This window comes from Setaria viridis, chromosome 5, assembly GCF_005286985.2.
Source record: "Setaria viridis chromosome 5, Setaria_viridis_v4.0, whole genome shotgun sequence".
NCBI classification, from domain to species: domain Eukaryota; kingdom Viridiplantae; phylum Streptophyta; class Magnoliopsida; order Poales; family Poaceae; genus Setaria; species Setaria viridis.
The window spans coordinates 42243781-42258496 of NC_048267.2; the positions used below are offsets into that span (position 1 = coordinate 42243781).

Genomic DNA, 14716 nt, shown 5'->3' on the forward strand with positions numbered 1-14716 from the left:
GTCTGTTTCAAAATACAACAAGTGTGTTGGAGCTGCTGGTGGAGTATCAGATTTGTACTGGTACAGAGTTGTGGGGGTTTTGAAAGGAACTTGTCAATATAATAGTGCTATTTATTCGATCATTCCATTTTGAACCCATGCAATTTGTGCCAACAAAGAGCAGCAATAATTAATGGAACATTTGTGTGCGTCTTTAATCATATCTTTCATGATGGCACCGACTTTCTGTTCTGACTGTAGAAGCTTTCCTGGTCTTTAAAAGAACAAAACAAAAGCCTTCTTTGAATTGCAACCATAACTGAAGAGAATCAGTTACATAGGAAAGGCTTTACATTTGGCCCCCTATGGGTAGTTTCATTTCTTTAGTTGCGATGCATGAAAACATTGTTTGTTTATATTGTCATCCATATTATCAAATTCTATCAAATAATCAAAACATATTTCATAGTGGATTTTATGAAATTGAAACTAATTTGATATCGTAGGCGTTTAGTGTATTCCGTCAAAGTTAAGGGTATTTGACTTACAACAAAGCTAAAACCCCTTACATTTAAGGATGAGGAGTATTTTATCACGCAAAAAAGTTTTGACATTGATTATTGAGAATCATGAAGCATTTCAAATATTACTTACCTTTGCCCCACTCAATGATGGATTGCTTTGTTCCAACAAAAGAAAAGATGGGTTATCTTGATGTTATTATCAACATTTTTGCATTGAAGGCAATCTCTTGATGCAGGAAGCAATCCATTGCAATATAGCAAATGCGAACACGCTGATAGCTACATGGACAACGGGGATAAGCAAAGCTGAGCACATGTGGTCCTCGTTTGTCAATGCCTTGTCAAGAGGGTCAAGTATAGCAGAAAATCTAAAACTTGACTATGTACAAGCCTTTCGTGTAGTAAATGTATTCTGACATCCCTAAAGCATATGCAAAGTTTTCCTAGTGTTTTTTCTAAATGACCGGAGATTTTCTAGTCTATTTTTTCCCAACAAAAAACCATCACCCACTTGATAAATAACTCTCGAGAATGCCTTAATTAAACTAAAAGACTTGTTTATTTGACAATCGTAGTCCCTTCAGAAAAAAAAAACTCAAGAAGTGTTTTGCTCTACTAGTGGATGAGGCTACATATTTCTACCGCCACAATGCGGTGGGGCTCCCAGAAGAATATGGTAATGATTAATGGAGCATTTCGTCGGGGTACCGGGAAGAAACGAAAAATCCTTGAATTATAACCAGGACTTAAAGGGATTAGTACTACAAGACATACGAATACAGATTAATGTCGAAACAAAATGACTTGTGTGCCCCAAAAAAAGATAAGATGAATTTCGATGTTTTTTTTGCGAGGAAAAAGATTGTTCATTAAGCTTAAATTAGGTATGATTACAATCTAAAAGCACAGTATGCTGGATGCAACTAGGAATTCCTACTAACCAAACCGCCGAGCTGAAAACCCGTCTAGCATGTTGTGCCAATTCATGTGCTGTCATATTTTGCTTTCTATTGACCTTGACCAAACAAACATTTCCCAGCATTCTCATGATGTTTTTGCTGTCTTCCACCAAGCTTGCATGAACTGAACGATTAATTCCATGATCAGCAAGAGCAGCAACACAATTAGAACAATCAGACTCTAAGACCCAGTCCATGGCACCAATGGTGAGCCAACGACAAGCCTTCCCTACATGCAAGGAACTCTGCTTCTTCCGACCTCCATGCAGAGAGGAGGACATGCCCCTTATAATCCCGAATGATGATTCCTGCAGAGGCTTGGCCCGTAGTTTCAGCATAACTTTCATCAACATTAGGTGTTTGATTCCTTGAGCTAAAGTTTAGTTCTTGTCGCATCGAATATTCGAAGGCTAATTAGAAGGACTAAATATAAGTTAATTATAAAACTAATTGCACAGATGGAGGCTAAACGGCGAGACGAATCTATTAAGCCTAATTAATCCATCATTATCAAATGGTTACTGTAGCAGCACGTTGTCAAATCATGAACTAATTAGGCTTAATACATTCGTCTCGCCGTTTAGCCTCCATCTGTGCAGTGGTTTTACAAATAGTCTATATTTAATACTTCTAATTAGTATCTAAACATTCGATGTGACAGGTGCTACAGTTTAGGGGTGGAAACCAAACACCTCCAATTTTGATCCATCCCTCCTCGGGTGGTCTCCACAAGAGCTTGGGTGTTTGCATCTCTATAGGCACTTATGCTTTTGTTTTCCTGCAAGTATTGAGAGGACTCTTTCCCTTCACATCATCTGTACCATTATGTTGTATTTGGAAAAGAGTTCTTTGCAGAGCTCTTAAAGCTCGAGCTGAGGCATCAATAGAAAGTCGACCTCCTCCATGTGTCATAGAATTGCGGTTGCTCCAATTGCGCCAAAAGATTAGGATGATCGCAGCGCTCTTCCTCAGATAGCCGATCTAGTAAAAGTAAGAACCAGTCCGGACTAGTGAATTGAAGCTGAGAATCATTTGGCACAGGCCAATCAGCGTGCATTGCTTCCAGAAGTAGGTCTGCTAGTGGGGTGGGGGCAAATGGGGATTTCGGGTCGGGTTCTTGCGTGGGGGTTCATTTATATGGGTAGTTGTGGGTTTAGAGGCCAGCGGGTCGGGGTGGGGTGGGGAGCTGCATTTGTGGGTCAGAGCGGGTTAGAACACCCTCACTCACAAACGGGGCACCTAGACTCCTCGGCTCCTCGCGCAGCGGCTCATGGGCGTCCAGGACGCCAGGTAGGGCACAAGGAAGAAGCGACACCGCTGCTGGCCGCCGGCGCCACCACCCCTCCCGTGCGAGGTCCTCCTCCGGCAGCCCCAGATCCAGGTACGCCTGTTGCATCTCCCCTTCCAGTCCCCTCCTCAATCTCCTCCGCATCACCCCTTGACCTTCTTCTTCTTGCCAGATCTGCGGGGGAGGTGCCGACGCCGCCGGCAAAAGGTCCCTTCGAAAGATCAAGGTGCTCTTCCCTTTCCTCTCCGGTTCCTTAACGATTTGTTTCCTAATCTCGTATTTCTGTTAGTTCCCGTGCATAGTTGTTTGCTAATAGTGTTCGGCACTATTAGCAAGGTCCTTGCTGCTGAATGGATCATTTTGATCTGAATTTTGATCATAGAGATAGTTTCATCATGAAGTCCCCATGACCCGGCAAACAACTCTTATTGGAAGCTATCAATGGATCATTTTGATCTGAATTTGTTGAGCAAGATGTAGCATACTGCATGAATACTGCTATTCATATAAAGCCCTTTGCCTGATTTTAGAAATCGCATGTATAAAGCTGATAATAATTGAATTTATTTAGTTTGTATGTTTTAGCTATTTGCATAATAAGTGAATTTATAGAAGAGCACGATGTTATTTTCACCATTTTGGCGTTGAAGGAGCTCTATCCATTTCAAATGGCAAAAACGACAACACGGTGATTGCAACGGGCTACGTACATGGACAACGAGGATAAGCAAAGCCGGTGACATGTGGTCTTCATTTGTTAATGGCTGGATGCCAGTGCCTTGATAAGAGGTTCAAGTATTACCACATACCCTAGGCAGCTTGTACAGAAAGCCAAGAATACCTCTACCTTTTAAAAAAAATCTATACCCTGAAATTTTTTTTGAGCTTTTAAAATTCAGCTTGACAACAAAGCTGTATCTCATACCTGCACGTTGGTGCTAACACTAGCCTCAAAGGTACAGCACCGTACATCTGACGATTGGGTATATAATGAAATGCGTAAAGAAAAGAGGACGTAACATGCGCATCACATGACACGATGAAGAAGTTCTTAGCAGTCACCACCCCTTGTTAAAAAGAAAAATACCACACCCCCGGATGAAATCTCGGTAGAACCGAAGGACTCGACAAGGACAGCATCGCACCACTTCGCTTTCAAAAGATCCGTCTGTTTCCACTGCCGGGATGGCCACACGCTTCCATGTGTCGGCCCGATCCGTGTGAGCTGTGTGACTGGCCTCTCACTCCCCCCTTTTCTTTTCCGTTTCTTTTCGCCAGGCCAAGCTATCCCTGCGAGGTTTTGTCTCATGAGGCCAGATGGCCAGACGGGCTTGGTCCCCCCGCCCCGACCGCATCCGATCGGGCGCATTTCGTTCCGTCCCCATGGCCGCGCCACGCACCACCCCACCGCTGCCGCGCTCTTGTTCCTAGCGCGCCCGGTCGCCGTCACGCAGGCGCCCAAATTTCCTTTCGCTTTCGCGTCCTCCCTCCCCTGCGCGTGCTACCGCGACGCGCCGCTCAGCCACCACCCCTCGCTGACGCGGGCTCATCGCGCCGATCGCATCTATCCTGGCATACTACGGCGAGTGGCGCGCGGGGCACGGCGAGCACATTGAAACCGAGCGTGAGGGGATCGAGATGGATGAGCGTGGGCGGACAGCCAACCACCACCGGCGGCACGGGCGTAAATGAGAGGTCAAGTGCGATCGCAACTACGGTGGGGGCAGCAGCGGAGTTATCAGCCGTCGCACTTGCGGCGAGTCAGAGACGCGCGCGACGCTCGACTCGTGGCACCGCCATTAAGGAACGGAAGTGGGCAACCTGTGAGATGCCAAGAAAGAGGACCTCAGGAGATGGTAGCCAGCCAGCTGCTAGTGGCATGGTACTCCACCTGCTAGTGGGAGAAGAACAGGGTTTTTCAGCCCCGTGTGGGGCAGGGTCAGGGGAAAAACGAAGAAAATTGATGCGGATCAGTAGGAGTACATTGCTTCCAGTGCAGGGGGTGTAGTGTAGTGTGGTGTAGGGTAGGAGGCACGGTGGTTGGTGGGCAGGCACGAGCACAAATCTAGAAGGATTCAACGGCCAATGGGGATGCGTGTGAACCTGGTTGGCGGAAGTAAACTACTACCGCGTCCCGGCATCGCCAGCAAGGCAAGAAGATCTTGGGATGCACCGGCATCAGTGCATCACGCATACTATGGCGTTACGAATGATGCTACTCTCCAGAGTCCAGATCAGATGGAACCGGAGCGGTGCCACTCTTGTTATCAAATGTTCCTTGCAGTAACTTTCTGAGTCCAGAACCGAAAGCTTGGGGTTGGTTACCGGTAGAAGCCCTTTTTAATCTGCCATCGTTCCTTTGAGTTGCGGTTGGCTCGGCTATAAAAATAGCTCTGATAAGGAGAAGCTACTAGCAGCTAGCAGCTAGCATCCATGATGCCATGTCATGCTCACTTTCTTCCAGCTCCGTCGCTTTTGCCTGATCCAAGCTCGCAACCACCCGTCTCCTCTCAATCCTGGGCGTTAATAAAAGCGCTGTGCCAACCACTACCTGCAATATGGCGCACAATGACCAGTAGAATACTCTTCCTTTTCCCTGTTAGCGGCACAAGTATATTTGCGGCTCGAGCATTAGCAAAAGGCTCGTGCATTTGTTGCAATGATGCCAATGATGCACACAGGCTTCTTGCGTCACTGTCCAATACTACCACCCATCATTGTAGCTAGCACTGACCTGACCTGGTGTTGCACTCGTGCTCTGATAGTGTGTAGTGCAACCGTACAATACCTGGAGAAACCACACGACTAGCTGTGTTGTGTATGGTATCGTAGCAGAAAGTATACGGCGGCTTGCTGGTAGTTGTGCGGAAAGAATTTTGCAAAGGAGAACAAGTAGTGTCCATTCCATGGGCACGGCGGTTAATGCCAGCAATAATCGAATACGGTTCAGATAATGCTCGCCGGGGACAGATTCCTCGTGTCGCCATCGAATTTAGGATCGTGGTGGAACAAAGTATCAGCTGGACCGGCGCCGTGGTACTGCCCGTTCATGGCGAGAATGGCACACGCCACCTTCCGGCTTCCGCTGTTCCCATGGCGAATGTTGAGGGGGCAAGGGGCTCGATCGAGCACCCAATCAATGTGTTGGCAATTGGCATGGCGCAGGGGAAGTTTTTGCTTTTGCGACCGGCGCTCCCATGGCTAGGCTAGCCACCCATCATCGCCGCCATGTGAAAGCGCCCGTCAATCCAGGCTCGACAGCCGTTTCTTTCCCGGCGCGGGTCCGTTTCGAAATCGGGCTCGGCGAACGTCAGTAGGAATTGTGTCGTGAGCACGAGGAGGGAGAAATCGGAAAAGGGAGGGAGGGCGACACGTTACAGCAGGCAGGTCGGTCACCTTTAGACCCCACCCGAACCCGATCGAAACCTGAAAATCCCAGGCCTTTTCAGAACGAGCTTGCGCCTTTTTGCGCTTCTCGCGGGAGCTCAGCTCAAAATTTCCTTCCTCTCCAACAGCCGCTGCCGAGCCGAGCTACCAGGCTAGTAGCCCGATCTGGCAGAAGCGGAAAACAAAACAGCCGTACGTTTAGCGAAAACGGTTGTAGCAGACTTGGTGGCGAAACCGCGACGCGTACGCCGAGGCCCCGTGAACGCCCCCCGCGCCGATCCCGACGGGACGGGATCCTGGCGCGTTCCTCGCAACGGCTACGGCCTCGGCCGCGTGCGCCGCTGCATCCGCATCTGCGTGACCCGCCCGCCCTCCGGCCTCTCCACGTGGAATGGTCACCGACATCTCCCTCTCCCAGATCGGCGCGGCGGAACGGACGCGCACAGCCCGCGGGTGGGCGGTGGCGGGGCGCTGCAAGAGCAAAGCCTCACGCCAACGGGATGGCTTTTGCCGAGAGACAAAGCGCGCAGTTACTGCTGCTACTTATCGGTGCCGCTGCTACCTTTCCATTTCGATCCCACGTCGCTGTCGCGGTCTCGCCGCGAGTACAGCATCTCCATCTCATCGTCAGGCAGGGGCGCGTGGATTGAATGCCCCCACACTGGTGGCCGCGCCCGGAGCGCCGAGAGCCAGACCAAGAACCACCCGTCCAATTGAAGCCACGCACCGGTGCCGAGCATTTGCCATTTCCCACTCGATAATAAAAGAGAAAAAAAGAGAGAGAACCGAGCGGCATTGGGCGCTTGCGAGGCCATGCCAAAACCGAGCGGCAGAGGACGCGGATGGGCTCTCCGACACCTCGCAGGGACGCGCCGGGACGACGAGACGACACTGGCATCACCACATTCATGGCGCTTCCTCATTGATTAGGTCCACAGATATCGCAGGACGGGGAGCCGGGGACGCAGGGCCCACCCCGAATTCGCGTACCCCCAAACCCCTTCGCTTTCGCTCCGTTCTGGCATTTTCGGTCTCGCGACCATGATGGCGATGCCATCCTGCCAGCCACGGATGCGATGCCATCATGGAAACGTCGGTGGAGATGCTTAACAACAACAGGAGCAAGGGCTTGCACTGGAGTTGACGCTGGTAGGTGATTCAAAGCTTGTACCACTGACAGTACAAATTCAGACATATAAATTCGAATTTATTACAATTTTTCCCGTTTGCTTGTCCTTGGTTGCATTACTGTAGCAGCGATAGTTGAATGAACTGCGACTGAAATGTCTAAACCGTGTGGAGGTTATTAGCAACAAAAGCTCATGCGAGAATGGCACACGTTTGGGTGTCTTGGGCACAGTACGATGGCAGACCCCACGGGGAGATTCCTAATAAGTGTTGGGCACTTAAGCAAATGCCTTTCAAAGCTAGTTGATCTGAACAGTTTGGTAAAGAGTGGTTGGTCGCACTTTCGTACGTGTTTCTCCAGCGTGGCTTCACACAGAAATTCCTGAAACACGCCAAGTTGATCTAACACAGTAGTCAACCCCGTCAAAGTCGGTCAAATGACTCAGATCAGACAACCACTTGCAGTAATTTAGGAACTTACCAACACGTTCTTCCTAACCGGACCGCCTGGCCACATAAACGGGAGATGATGATGCAAAAGAGTTCAATCCTTGGCTAGCTCAGTTCTTTCGTCAGTACTCATTTATTCTCACATTTCGATTATTTAACTGTTAACTACGCTGAGCAAGAGACAAAAAGATTGACAGACTGACCTCATTTCTTCTTGATGCTAATACGAAGGAAATGATGAAATATACCACTTGAAAATTGTGCATATTTAGAGAAAATAACTCGATGACTTTACTATACAGAGTTTACCAACTTTTAACGTTCTAGGGCATGTGACAGTTTCTACATGCATCCAGTAAATCTTTTTTTAAAACGAAATGCCTCCAGTTATTAAGAAAAACGTGAACCATATTCTTAGGTTAGCTAGGCATTAATCCATGCCCCTTTGTTTTACTCATGCTTTTTATTACAGGAAGGAAGGAGGGTTAATTAATGTTCTGTCTGCCCCTTTCGTCACCTTCCACTGTTACCCTAACTCGGTTTGCCTGTACGACTCCGAGCCTGACAGCCGGGGCCCACTCGGTTTGCCTAACCATTCTCACCGACTCCGCTAATCACCCGGACCCCCCCTGGAATGAGAGATTTGGCCGAGCGAGACCGTACACGCCGTGGACCCCATGAAGCGGGGCAAAGATTACTTGTTAACTGCCTGTCGCTCCGCTCGCGTCTCCCGTTTTTCCATCCGCCTCGCTTGCTTAACCCGCTCGCCCTTTTTTTTTTTTTTTTTGCTTTGCTTTGCGGGGGAGTGTGGGGTGGTATATATCTTTGCTTATATATAACTCGTCTGCTTCTCCTCCATTTCTCCCAGCGAGCCCAGAGCTCTGTAGAAGAGGAGGGGGACGAACCGGAGCCACTCAGCCGCCACCTCACCGCACCGACTGCCTGCCTCTCCTGCTTGCTGCCGCCCGCTGCTCTCGCCATTCCAGCTCTATCTGCTGCAGCGCCTCTCCTCCTACTCGAGTCTCCGCCGCCTGGCCTGCCTGCCTGCCTGCCTGCCGGCTGCCTTCCGGGTACGTGCCGCCTGCCTGTGCCGCCGTGGGTTCTCGCGCAGTTCTTGGCGTGGCGCCGTCTTTGATCTGGTTCCGGTGCGTTCTTGCCGGGAGGCTCTCGATCTGTTTCGTGGTGGTTCGGGTTCTTTTCCCTCCGGTGGCTGTTGTGTCGCCACCATTTGCTCGATTTGGTGTTCCGTTGCTCCTTTCCCGCGGCAGATTTGCGCCCTTTATCTCGCTTGTATTTTGCTGGATTTGTTGCCCTCTTTTTTCGGTGGCTCGTAGATTCCGGTTCGCAGCTTTACCTCGCCTTGTTACTTCTTTCTACCCGGCCCATCTGTTGGCCGTTCCCTTTCCTGCTCTTCATCCCGGGAAGGTTTCCACTTCTATTGCGTCTGTCGCTGTGTGGCATTCGGGCATCTTCTTCTTGTTCCTTTTGCTTCAGTGAACTGGTAAAGCTAACGGATCCTGCCGTGTCCTGTGTCTCCATTGCAGATGAGAAGCGGCGCAACCGGGGAGGCGGAAGTGTGGACGGCCTGAACCTTCGTCGGAGTCAGTGAAAGCGCCGGGAAGGACCCTGGAGATCAAGCGCATGGGTTCCTTGGAGGCCCGGTACCGGCCGGCCGGGGCAGCGTAAGATCTCCCTCCCGATCTATTCCAAATCTTTCCCCCTCTCACGCTCACCTCGCCTGCTTGCCTTGCTTTTGAGCTGGTTCCGCTCGATGATAGCGTGCTAATCCAGCCGTGTCAGATGCGCGCTTTGCTTTGCCATGTGCGGTCATGTGCCTCATGCTGGATTGACTCGCATCTGCTGGTATTGATGCCGGGTCTCTGGTGGTGACTGGTGACCATCCACCATTCTTATCGCGTAATCTCGCAGGCGTGCTGCAGTACTGCTGCCATGTACCCTGTACAAGATGCCGTTCGTTTTCCTGCTGCCGGCCGCCGTTCCCGTTCACCATGCTCTGCGCCTCCTGGCCGCCTCCATAACTTCCCCTGATTTTGTAGGTGGTGCAGGTAGTGGTGGTTGTGCCTTTATGACATCCTCCACCCGTCCATCCGTTCTTCCTCCCGTTTTGCCACTCCCAGCTAGAGAAACCGGCAAAAAACTTGGTGATATCCCAGCTGTGAGCTACTGATGTGGTGATATGTGCTGCCGCCGCGAATGGCTCGTTGTCGATGCGTTTGAAACGTGTAAATCTGCCCGTCCTCGCTCGTCGGTTCTCCCGGTTCTCCTGGCCTGGCCGAAAGTTACTCGCTTTTGCGATCCATATTTAGATGCTACTAACAAGCAACAACGATTTGGTTCGAGCGGAGCATGTTTTTCTTGCTGTAAAGCGCGCAGCCAGGCGTCGGTGGCCATCCATGTGCTCTTGCTGCCGTTTTGACCCCAAAGACAGCTCCTTGTGGCAGCAAGACCATTAATTCCCTGCACTGCACGCGTTAGTCTCATGTGCAGTGGCTGCTACGGGGCACTACGGCTGCCACGTTGAGCAGGTCAGCTACTGCTGCTGCTTCGTGCCGCCGCTGGCCCAGGACCGTTGAATTGTGCCCCTCTTGGCGTGTAGAAAATGGTGGGTTTTGATGTATGACCTACCGTTGATTTCGGCTATCCTGGTCGGGTCCATATTTTTGGACCAGATTTTCTTCATGATGTCTATGGTAGTAACGCAAAGAAACGGTTTCTTCTCTGCATCTGGGATTAATCATCTGTGCAGCTTTCTCGTTGCGTGTTTCACGGTATTCAGACCGCTGGCGCTAAGCGTGCTTTCGCGTTTTTATTTTTTACGAAGAACATGGGGGGTTAGGTACCTGGCATCTTCGAGCTTAATGGAGCTCTGCTTTCCTAAAAGATGTGACTAATAAAGTAGAGCTCTGGGGAATAACAGAGGCCACTAATTTTCTTTTGGTCCCTTTTTAATTCAAAGTGCGCGGATTTTTCCTTTAGCATTTTTTCTTCCATAGCCAAACCACTTTTAGCTTGATTGAGCACTTTCCCTTTATGCATACGAGATACTGCAAGTTTTTCCTCTAAAAAAAGATGTGCTTTGAATGCTTTAGTTTTAGTTTTACAAGGCAGTTCTGTCCACAGATGCCACCACATGTCAGTGTATCCACCTCCTCCCAAGTAAAATAAATATAAGACCAATGCAAACTTCTAGGAAACTTAAAACACCAGCACCGGTAATAATATATTACCATGTAGTTTTACCTTTCTAGAACTAAGATTTAGTAAAAAGTTGGGACCAGGTAATGTTACCTTGAACTGGTGTCATCATTTCAATAATAGTTTGGCAATTGGCATGGACCTGCTTCTGTAATGCTTGTAATTTGTGTAAAAACAGTGATACCATAAGCTGGAAGTTGCTCTTATTCCTTCAGCAATTTCATATCGATAATTTTTCCCAAGTGTAATTCTCCATTTTATCACCATAAATGATCTGAACCTACATTGACCTTCCAATTTGCGTTGACTACACAAATTGTCATAATATAATACAAGTTTATTTTTCAACTTTTTTTTGTGATGACTAGGATTACTAATTGCTGTTCAAATACTTCCATGGAAGAGTTTGCTGTCCTTGACACTTTTTATTTATTATTTTTTCAGTGAGGACACAGCTAAGAGAAGGACTCAGAAAAGCAAAAGTTTCAAAGAGGTGGAAAAATTTGATGTTTTTGTACTGGAGAAAAGCTCTGGATGCAAATTCCGATCCTTGCAACTTCTGCTCTTTGCTATCATGTCTGCTGCATTTCTGACGCTCCTATACACACCGTCTGTGTATGAACATCAGCTGCAATCAAGCTCTCGGTGAGTGTACCTTCACAAAATATCTAGTAAAGCATTAGTGGATCATGATACCTCCCTGTAGTCCATGGTGTTTTTCCGCTATTGAGCTGAGTAGTTTTTCATATAACAATACGATGTATATTAACATGATGCTTACGCTGGCTTCTATGGTTTGCAGACTTGTCAATGGGTGGATATGGGACAAGAGAAGTTCTGATCCCCGATATGTATCTTCTGCCAGCATTCAATGGGAGGATGTATATAAAAGTATCCAAAATCTGAATGGTGGCGAACAGAAGCTCAAAGTTGGACTCCTGAATTTTAACAGAACTGAGTTTGGCGCTTGGACAAATATGCTCCCAGATAGTGATTTTTCAGTCATAAGACTAGAGCATGCCAATGAAAGCATTACCTGGCAGACTCTCTACCCTGAATGGATAGATGAGGAGGAAGAAACAGAGATACCATCTTGCCCTTCGCTTCCAGATCCAAATTTTCCAAGAGCGACTCATTTTGATGTTGTTGCTGTTAAGCTTCCCTGTACTCGTGTGGCGGGTTGGTCAAGGGATGTTGCACGGCTGCATTTGCAGTTATCAGCGGCAAAAATAGCAGCGACCACGGCGAGAGGCAATGGTGGAGTCCATGTCCTGTTTGTGACTGATTGCTTCCCGATCCCAAATCTCTTCTCTTGCAAGAACCTAGTGAAACGTGAAGGCAATGCTTGGCTGTACAAACCTGACGTGAAGGCTCTAAAGGAGAAGCTCAGGCTGCCTGTTGGTTCCTGTGAGCTTGCCGTTCCACTGAACGCAAAAGGTAAGTTGACTGATGTCTAAATTTTGTAATAGCTTCCCATCAGAAGACACTCATATTTTCCCAGTGTACCCAATGCACGTATCTAGAAATCCCAGTAACTCTGTAGTCTATTGTTGCATGCATGAACATTTAAGCAGTTCTACAGTGATACAAACAATGCTGCAATTGTCACGGTCCAATATTAGAACAACTGTATCATTTCCTGAAACAAGTTGGCCAGACAGTATCTTGCTTTACATAGGCATGCATAATAATCTTTTGTCTGTAGAAAATCAGAATATATCTATTTCCCTTCTAAGTCCCCCCCCCCCCCTGAATGATGAACAATTTCCTTTTGATTGCAGCACGACTTTATACGGTGGACAGACGCAGAGAAGCATATGCTACTATACTGCATTCAGCAAGTGAATACGTTTGCGGTGCAATCACAGCAGCTCAAAGCATTCGCCAAGCAGGATCAACAAGAGACCTTGTTATTCTTGTTGATGACACCATAAGCGACCACCACCGCAAGGGGCTGGAATCTGCGGGGTGGAAGGTCAGAATAATACAGAGGATCCGGAATCCTAAGGCTGAACGTGATGCCTACAATGAATGGAACTACAGCAAATTCCGGCTTTGGCAGCTTACAGATTATGACAAGGTTATATTCATTGATGCCGATCTCCTCATCCTGAGGAATATTGATTTCCTGTTTGCCATGCCAGAAATCACTGCAACAGGCAACAATGCAACACTCTTCAACTCTGGAGTGATGGTCATTGAGCCCTCGAACTGCACGTTCTCTTTGCTGATGGAGCACATCAATGAGATAACATCATACAATGGTGGTGACCAGGGGTACCTGAATGAAATATTCACATGGTGGCATCGCATTCCGAAACACATGAACTTCTTGAAGCATTTCTGGGAGGGTGATGAAGAGGAAGTGAAGGCGAAGAAGACTCGGTTGTTTGGCGCTAACCCGCCAATCCTCTATGTCCTTCACTACTTGGGGCGGAAGCCATGGTTGTGCTTCCGGGACTACGACTGCAACTGGAATGTTGAAATTCTGCGGGAGTTTGCGAGTGATGTTGCGCATGCTCGCTGGTGGAAGGTGCACAACAAGATGCCGAAGAAGCTTCAGAGCTATTGCCTTCTGAGGTCAAGGCTGAAGGCCGGATTGGAGTGGGAGCGGCGGCAGGCTGAGAAAGCAAACTTCACTGATGGGCACTGGAAGCGGAACATAACTGATCCTAGGCTGAAAACCTGCTTTGAGAAGTTCTGCTTCTGGGAGAGCATGCTGTGGCATTGGGGTGAGAACAAGACCAACTCGACAAAGAACAACGCGGTGCCTGTGCCGCCTACCGCGAGCCTGTAGAGCTCATGAGATCTGTAGATAGCTTTGTTGAGAGAGTAGTATACCCAGATACAAAACTTCTGAAGCTCCATACATACATAGCAACAGCTTTGTAAAGGTAGCTATGTAGGCCCTCTTCCCGAATGACTCTATACCTTCTGTTCGCCATCGCTGCTCCAGCGCCCCCTCACGCTGCCTTTCGATGGCTGGCAAAATTTTTTGGTTTCTGCTAATAATTCATCAGTATAGGCTATTTTCCTTTCTCTGCCTTTGAGTCCTCTCCGGGTCTGTCTGTTGCTTCAAATCCCACCGGCTCTGCTGCTGTGCTGCAGTAGGCCTGGTTTGTTGATGTATGGTGGTTGAACGGTTTCAGTGATGGATCTGGAGTGATGCAACATGAGATTGCTGACCAGCAAACACTGCATCGTTTTGGCATGAATATATATGATGGTGTCACCTTTTTATGCTGCTGTGATTTGTGAAGTTGGATTAGCTCAACCGCTGTCTTCTGGGGACCAAAAGACGATACTGTGTTTGTTGGAGTGCTGTTTGAGTTGAAACAAAACAGCCACTGCCTTTGAGCTCCTCGCACGCTTTCTGCGTTCCTATGTTTCCCGGCGCGTGCCACCTAACCACGCAGCATTCAAACACCGCATCGTCGTACTGATGCAGAGCGAGCACCATCATTGCATCTACTGATATGCTGCTGCTGCTGCTGGGTGCGTCGCTGCTCTGTCAAAGGAGGAGACGCGCCATCATTGGCCGGATCCCCATGATCTCCTCATGTTCAGTTCCTTGGCGATGCGGTCTCTCGCAGCTCACGGCGGCGCTTTTCCAACAGCAAACCTCACCTAAAAAGCGCGGGGACTAGGCTGTACGAGGCCTCCGGCGGTGGCGGCAGTCCGTCCGAGAGACACTGTGCATACCCCCTGATTGAGCATCCCTTGTCGCTCACGATTGGGGTGGTTGGATGTTTGCGTTGCAAGTGAAGTGACTCACTGGGATTAGG

At 48.7% G+C, this 14716-nt stretch overlaps 1 protein-coding gene across 1 annotated transcript; it reads left to right on the forward strand.

Moving 5' to 3' along the window:
- The first annotated feature begins 8513 nt into the window (after positions 1-8513).
- On the forward strand, positions 8514-13972 carry LOC117856108 (UDP-glucuronate:xylan alpha-glucuronosyltransferase 1). The gene is made up of 5 exons (XM_034738544.2): positions 8514-8785; positions 9260-9397; positions 11376-11576; positions 11734-12368; positions 12713-13972. The coding sequence occupies exons 2-5, from the start codon at positions 9357-9359 to the stop codon at positions 13726-13728; spliced, it is 1893 nt and encodes a 630-aa protein (XP_034594435.1). The 5' UTR covers positions 8514-8785; positions 9260-9356; the 3' UTR covers positions 13729-13972.
- The last annotated feature ends 744 nt before the right edge of the window (positions 13973-14716 follow it).